The sequence below is a fragment of the Acipenser ruthenus genome, chromosome 19 (genome assembly GCF_902713425.1).
Source record: "Acipenser ruthenus chromosome 19, fAciRut3.2 maternal haplotype, whole genome shotgun sequence".
Classification (NCBI taxonomy): domain Eukaryota; kingdom Metazoa; phylum Chordata; class Actinopteri; order Acipenseriformes; family Acipenseridae; genus Acipenser; species Acipenser ruthenus.
In genome coordinates this window covers 12,579,946-12,587,926 of record NC_081207.1, presented here as the reverse complement: position 1 = coordinate 12,587,926, position 7,981 = coordinate 12,579,946, and the positions used below count along the sequence as shown (strand labels likewise).

General features: G+C 38.2%; 1 protein-coding gene across 2 annotated transcripts in view; it reads right to left on the bottom strand.

Annotated features, from left to right (window-relative positions):
* The window catches only part of LOC117424260 (ATP-dependent DNA helicase Q5-like), a 52,533-nt gene that overhangs the window by 37,610 nt on the left and 6,942 nt on the right, over window positions 1-7,981 (bottom strand). For both annotated transcript variants that reach the window (XM_058992491.1, XM_034040464.3), the window contains exons 5-7: window positions 7,275-7,386; window positions 6,031-6,193; window positions 3,370-3,452 (exon numbers count right to left, since the gene is read on the bottom strand). In XM_058992491.1, the coding sequence (XP_058848474.1) occupies window positions 3,370-3,452; window positions 6,031-6,193; window positions 7,275-7,386 (358 nt within the window). The remainder of the gene's footprint in view (window positions 1-3,369; window positions 3,453-6,030; window positions 6,194-7,274; window positions 7,387-7,981) is intronic.

The window sequence follows — 7,981 nt, the reverse complement described above, 5'->3', positions numbered from 1 at the left end:
CACAACAGTGCCAGGACAAAATAATAATTAAAACAAAAAAACTGTGGATGGCAACAATCGGAGTGGGAACAATATGTTTGTGTGGTTTTATGTTTAACAGAGCTCTAAAGTCGGTACAAACAATAAAACCTGTTAGATTAATAGTATAATAATTTCTCAAAATATAAATATCAAATCTCACAAAATAGTGTTCTTTTGATCGCATTTTTCTAAGTGGTTTCTATGATATAACAGTTTGTTTTTCAGACAAGCATCACAGTCAATTTCTAAAATTAAAATCTAAAATTACGTTTGACCATCCTACCTGTGTGGAGGTAAGATGGAACAACACTCTACAGGTCGGGTTTCGCATATTATCATTTAAAAAAAGAATATTTGATTTGCATTGAGCCGATGTTTGTTTCTGGCATAGATAAAACATGAATGTTACCTGCTTGGAAATCCTGCATGCTCAAAGATGCATTCCTTGCTAGTCGTGCCAGATTTATGTACTGTTTTTAACCTGGGATGTTTTTATTAGGCTTCCAAACTGGCTTCGGAAGCCTATTGTTATTGTAAAGATGTTTTTATTTTACTAGGCTTCCCAGCCAGAATTATTCCAATAACTTCAAACTGCTCCTGTCTGCACGCGGTGTAACCAAGCAACATGAAACTTGGCAGGTATTATCCTGTGCAGATTACAGTTCATATGGAAAAAAAATTGCCAAAATGTTGCCAATAGATGTCTAGGCCCATATTTTCAAAGTGTTTACTCCAGTCTTTAATTACCTCCTACATTTTTAAAATATGAAAACTCAACAGTAACGCACCTCACAAAATGAAGAAATAAACAACTTGTGATTGCTTGGGAGACCTTCAATCACATTTCTTACTGTAGATGTTTGCTAATAGGTGTTTTTCTCCTTTCAAACAATGAGAGTCAATTGAAGACTGAGCAAACTTTGAAAACATGGCCCATGATGGTGCTATTGATAGCTAAAGATAGAAAATAACCTGCGGTCACATTAACAGACTTTTATACAATATTAACTGTTTTAATATACATTACTAGAGCAGCTATTTGCAAATAAAATGAGATTATTTTAAAATGCTGATAATTAGGTACATTTCCTTTACCGATTTTAAAACATGAGAAATAGTGAGCACTGTTAGTAATTTACTGGGTGGAGCATAAAACTTGTACATTCAGCAGCTGTTAATGTTTGACCTTAAAACTTCTTTTCATTTCCTTTTTGGCCTGAGCCCAACCCATAACCAAAAGTGTTATTAAACAGCACAATAAACACGGGCAATACCATTTAGAACAGGGTGTCCACCTGACACCACCATCTAGACTTTATCCCACTTTACAACCAATGTCATAGAAATGCATATTGCATATTTCAAGCCACTGAGAAGAGTTCCAAAGATCTCTTAACATGTTCCCAGGTTTATTTCTCTCTACCTTCTAATACACATGTTTGTATATGGAGGTGGGACTTTGCCCTGTACCCTGGCCTGCTCTGATAAGGGAACCCACACCTCACAGCATGCCAATATTGTCAGTAAATATTACAGCACACAGCACTGAGAAACTCTCGGGAGGGACTGCACACAGAACCAGACAGCCATTCAAGACTGAACTACAGAACTTTCTCAAAGGACCTGAGCAGACACCACTACAGACTCTACAGGCAAGTAAACTTTGCCACTTTCAACAGACACAGACATATTTCTGACTGCATGGATATATTGTATTTGACCAATCAAAACCAGTTGGGTTTTTTGCAAGGCTCCTACTGTAGGGTAGTTTCAGAAATTCTGATCGTTATGGTAGCCTAAGAATGAGGCTAAAATCAAAGTCATGTTGCTTAATATTATTAAAAAATATATGTTTAGTACCCAAATGTAAAAAACACTGTCATAATAAAAAACATAAGACAGTTCTATACACATTCATTGCAGAGTTCTATATGCTTATTGTGTTACCATACTTTACATGCCATAACATTTCTAGCTTACTTAAAGTACCTGCAAACCTTATTTTAAATTTTAAATTTTGCATATCTTTCAGGGTTAGGTTTGAAGAAGAAAAATTGTGAATGTTTACCTTACAATTTCTTTTGTAATGTCTATACCAATAACATGTCTGATGCAATTTTTAAACATAATAATGGTTATTGAATCCCATATCTCCCATTGTTTTCATAACAAGATGCTAATGATGGGACAAATATTAAAAAATGCAAACAAACACTGCCTGAAATGTATTTTAAGGCACAAATCTTTGTCGTTGGGAATCATTCTTGACGTTACACAGAGAGTGATTATAAACTGCCTTTATGACATGCTTTCCCCCACAATTTGTATTTTATGGTTGAAATGCTGATTCATGGACCATTCATCAGTGTAGTATACCCTGTAGCAGAATCCTCATAGACCCCCCGCTTGTGTTTTCCAGAATGTCAACAGCTCACCCCTCCCTCACAGACTTAATGCTGGCCACGCTGGAGGGGGTGTGGGCACGACTTCACAAGGAGCCCTGGGCGCTGGGGGGGCTGGTGGTCATTGTTGCATTTATGGGACTCTTCATCAGTTTTTTCATCTTTGTTGCAGTGTACAGCTGCTGTTGCTGCTCCAAGGAACAACGAAAGAGGTGCAACTGAACAGCAAGGCTTTTACTTTTGTGTTGTGTTTAGTTGCCCTCACCTACACCTATAATTTGCTCCCCAGCAATATTTTTTGATTACCACCACAGCTCGGGAGTTTTTTAATTATTAGTGCTGGGACAAATATCCGAAATATTCAACCGAACATTGCTAGATGTGTATCTGATGGCAAAGAACCATGTCTGCCGGAAATTACATTCCTGACAGAAACACTTCTTATTTGTAGTGTTTATTTAAGTTAAATTTGTTGTTTTTCACTTGCTTGTTCTGCTTAAAAAACTGTATGTTAGTACTTTATGAAAATGGCCACTTTGTTTATTTCACACAAGAAAAGAAAAGTAGAACTTTATTTACAGTATGGCATCCTTTGCATTGTAGTTTATTCAGTGGGGTAAAGTAAGGCCTTCACAACCTAGTCTTACTTCTGGAATATCTTTTTACTTTAATACACTGTTACATATGATGGGTTTGATTAAATTTTGCAAATGAACGAATATTCAAAGTCTGAATTTTTAACGGGTACCCGAACATGAAAATATCATGTTCATCTCTGCACTATTAAATACACACATCAAAACAAAAAGCAGGGATATCAAACCAAAATACCTGAAACCATGTCCCAAGAAAAAAGCTGTATTAAAGAAAAAAAAAAAAAACACGGGAAGAACTTGGCCCACCGTTCCATTGATAAACCCAAACTGTGCTCGAGAAAGCCACTTACCCATCTTGCTCACAGAAGGCCACCAGGGCCTCAAAGCCTGCCATGGTCGCCTTATCAGAATCCTTCACAGTGCCACGTTTCGCCTGCAGGGGGAGACAGAGGGGAACGGTTCACACTGAAGAGCAGAAGATTATTTCAATAGAGAGAGAAGCATTTTGACTGAACTCTAGTGTCCATTTTTAAACTTTGGAATTTTTGTATGGACATATGGTTGTGTGCATAAAGTTATGGATAAATTTCAGAGCAACCTGAGGCTCATCCAGTTCCTAGTCGCTCATAGACCTCAAAACTTTGTCAAGTTTGGTCTCAAAGGACTCAGAATCAATGACTGGATAACTGTACAAAGTTTTACAGTCAAAGCAACCTATTGCCATCCCACACCATATACTATCCGTTTTTTTCCACACAGGCAGAAGCACAGCAGGGCTGTAGGATGTGTTCACCTTATTCTATTCTCAGCATTTTATGTCTAAATACACTGAAACTGTTATATTTATCACCACCTTCAGCACACTCATACAAGACATTCTTATTCTCTGGTTTTACATGTGTTCATTGGTTGGTTGGTTGGCTTAATGATGCCATCATGGTTTTAAATAGCCGCAAACAAATTCTGCAGGTTGTATTGAGGTATTTTATTAGTTACAAGCTAAAGGCTAGACTACCGTAATTGAGTTTCTTATGCCACGTTTCCAAAAAGACATTTGAAAACAGCAGCAGATGGATTTTAATTGGCACTCCCTCAGTCCCAGTTAGGATTGTGGGCTGGCAGAACTATCTGTCCAGCTTGTGCTGATGGTGGAAATTACCTAATGACAGACTGGTTTCATGGAGGAGATGGAAATATGATATTAGACTGCCTCCTAGTGGATCAAAAGAAAACCACTCTGATTTAAACTTTTTTTTTTAGATCGTTTTCTTTTTAGCATTTTATTAGAATTGGGAAAAATGACATTAGAATATAAATTCTACTGAACAGTGAAAAATGCCATTTTGACTCCTGGAGTGCAAGAGAGGAAAGTGCAATGCAAGCGCTATATAGAGCACTAGGACACTAAATTGCCATTTGTGTGTATTTAAGGGTCACTTTTAAATGGGTTGAGCAACTGTGAACAGGATGACTCAGATGACGTCAGACCAGGAAATGAATGGAGACAACAACAGACTGGGGTAATGAAAAGTGCTGTGACCATTTCATTCAAAATAAAAGATGTAAACAAAACCAAAACACTTACACAATAAATGAAACAAGTACTGTGCTAATCCAGCACACATAGCAATCGTTATTTAATTATTTTGTTACCTCTCTCTCTCTCTCTACTCACTGAACACTTAACAACCCGTTGCAGCCAAAGCTGCAGGTCTTCATAGTATTGACGAGGGATTAACTAGCTATTAATGTATTATCCCTCGGTCACATTTTACACAGGTTTATTACGGATGCTAATTATATAAATCAGTATCTGATCAGTCACGCATTCTCACAAGGTGTTTCTAAAAACTAAAACAAACCAATAACAAATAACGACAGACAGCACCTCGTTCGTCCTGGCAAACAATACAACAAAACAAAATACAAATCATAATATGCTCAGGGGCGGGGAGTACGTCGTCATAGCAACTCTTGTAACTTTCTTCACAGGAAAATCGCCACAACTATCCCAATTGGTTAAATGGCTATCTACTTCTGTTTCTGTGCAGATCTAGACACACTAGCACCCCATGCAAAACAGCTGATTGATTAGTAGAACAAGCAGTAGAAATGTTCTCATTCTTAGTGCTGAAGATGCAAAACAGATATGATAAAATAAAGGGATCAGTCGTATAAAGTTGTGATATCTACGAAGGTAGTGCATTATACCCTGATCTGTTTGCTCATTCGCCTCTTGGTATCATTACTTGTTTTTCACTCAAGCCCTGTAGCACTGTGTGGTGTCCACTGTTCTACTTCCCCAGTCCCTGTGAACGTCATATGGCGTTGTGTCAGTAAACCAATCATATTACAGCCTGTTAATATTAAAACTTGAAGTGTGCGCTAAAATAATAAACAAAAACAGACAGAATTTTGTTTTTGTGAGTTCAATAGTTCCAAAATTAAACTGAACATGATACAGGCTAAACTTCTCATAGTCACAGAATTATTAAGGGTTTTCGAGCAATTTACTGCAGGGGTTCATAATAGAATCCAAATTGGCCGCTGTGGACGGAATGACTTAAGGGTACATTCAAACCATCACAGAAAAGCCCATATATACAGTATGTTGGATACTATATATACAGTATGTTGGATACTATATATACAGTATATTGGATACTATATCTCGTAGCCACTGTATTTTTTATAGTAGTTAGTGAAATATATGAGACGGTCAATAACAAGATAAGCAAACAGAATTGGTATTAGGATCCTGACTGTTTAAAAAAAAAAAAAAAAAAAGGCTACAGAAAGAAATATGCCATATGAGTCTCTCCAGCATCCATCTTCAAGGTTAGAGCTGAAGCTGAACTTTAAACCCTGAGCATTCTCAGGTAGTTATAATATATAATATATGAAGGGAAGTAGGAAAGGTTCTTGGAGTCAACAAAAAATACTTTAGTAACAAAAACAAATAAACAGGCCACCCTGTCACACCGTCCCATTAATTTGTGTGTCTAGCTTACCTGGCTCATGGAAATCTCCTTTGTGATGAGGAACCTGAGCTGGTCCTGGTCTGTCCTGGAGTAGTACAGCCTGCAGCAAGAGGGCGCTTCATCTCTGCCTGCTCGCCCGGACTCCTGGTAATACCCTGCCATGGACTTGGCAATGTTCCAATGAGCCACAAACCTGCCAAGACAGCCAGGTCAGGGGAAGGCTTTATCCAGCCAGCAAGGCTTTATTATCCAGGTTTTATTTAATGTACCCAATAAAACAATAATAAAAAACTTGTGCCATCAAACACATTTAACAGGGTATAAAGTAATTTTGATTTCATCTCGCAATGTATTCTGGGTGAAAGCATGTTACTGACTGACAGTCAATAGGGAAAGCAGCTGGTTGGTTAATAACAGGAAATAAGCCATTGAAGGGGTGGGGGCCCTCCACCAAGCAAGTGCAGCACTAATTGAAAGCATGTTTTTTATGTTCTTTACCCAAGTGTAAGAACATAAGAAAATGTACAGCCGAGTGGCCATGAGGCCCATCTAAGCTTGTCTCAATCCTTGTAGCTGACTGATCTCAGAACTGTGTCAAGTTGGGTCTTAAATGATTCAAGTGATTCTACCTGAACAACATGACTAGGCAGCCCATTCCTGACCCGCACCATTCTCTGTGTGAAGAAGTGTCTCCTTCCCTCTGTCCTAAACCAATCTCCACTAACTTCCCTTAAGATTTTAAAGACTTCAAATCATCTCCCCTGATTATTTTTATCCAGGCAAAATTGATTCAGTTCTTTCTGCCTATCTTCGTAGCTCAGTCCTTTAAGTCCTGGAATTAGTCTGGTTGTTCTTCTACGGACTCTCTCCAGGGTCTCCAATGTCCCTTTGGTACTGTGGCGACCAGAATTGGACACAATATTCCAAGTGCGATCTCACCAGTGCACTATACAACTTCATAATCTCCTTGGATTTATACTCTACACTTTCGGCTCTATACCGAAGCATCCGTTTTGCCTTTGATTGCTTTCCTGCACTGTGTGGCTGCTGACAGCGATGAATGGATTACCACATCAAGGTATTTATATTTGCATAGCACCTGAGCTTATTATACACAGCACACACAAGTACCTTAAAATGAAGACTCACACACAGTGAACACAGTGAACCACATGAAGCACAGATACTGGCAGGGTCAAATCAGACACTTCCCAGTAAGGATGCAAGTGCTTAAACCGAAAGCAAGGAAAGGGTTGTGCCGAGCATTCACTGACCTGACGTTGGCCTTGTCCACCCCCATTCCAAAGCTGATGGTGGCCACAATGACCGGCACCTTGCCCTCCATCCACTCGTTCTGCACCGTTGCCCGGTCACCTGCCTTCAGGCCTGCAAATCCACAAAGCAGACTTCAGGGAATCCGTGTGAAGCACATTGGGGCAAACATTTGAATCTAATGGCTTAAAAGGATCCATAATTTCAGAGATATAATTAACCCAATACATAATTACAATATTTGTTACTGTAAAAAAAAAAAAAAAAAAGTTATTTTACAAAACAGGTTATGTTAAGTTCTTTGGTCTTCCACCGTCACATAATTATGTGTGCTACTTCTTATGTCACCAGTGAATATGACTCTCACCAGTCAAGAGCAATGTGTGAAACATTGATATCTGTACATAGTTGTATTGCTAAAAGAAAGGAAAGCAATGCAGATCAGCACCATGAACCAAGTACTATTGAATGCCATGCATTTCACGAAGTGAGAAAAGAAAGTACTGTTACAGTGATGATTTTTACTAGTTACGATTTCATAATATATTTCTTACAAATACATTTACTATAAATGTGTTGTTTTCTGTACATAAGAACATTATTATTATTATTATTTATTTCTTAGCAGACGCCCTTATCCAGGGCGACTTACAATCGTAAGCAAAAACATGTGTCTTGTGATTCGTTAAAACGCCATCACATGGCAGAT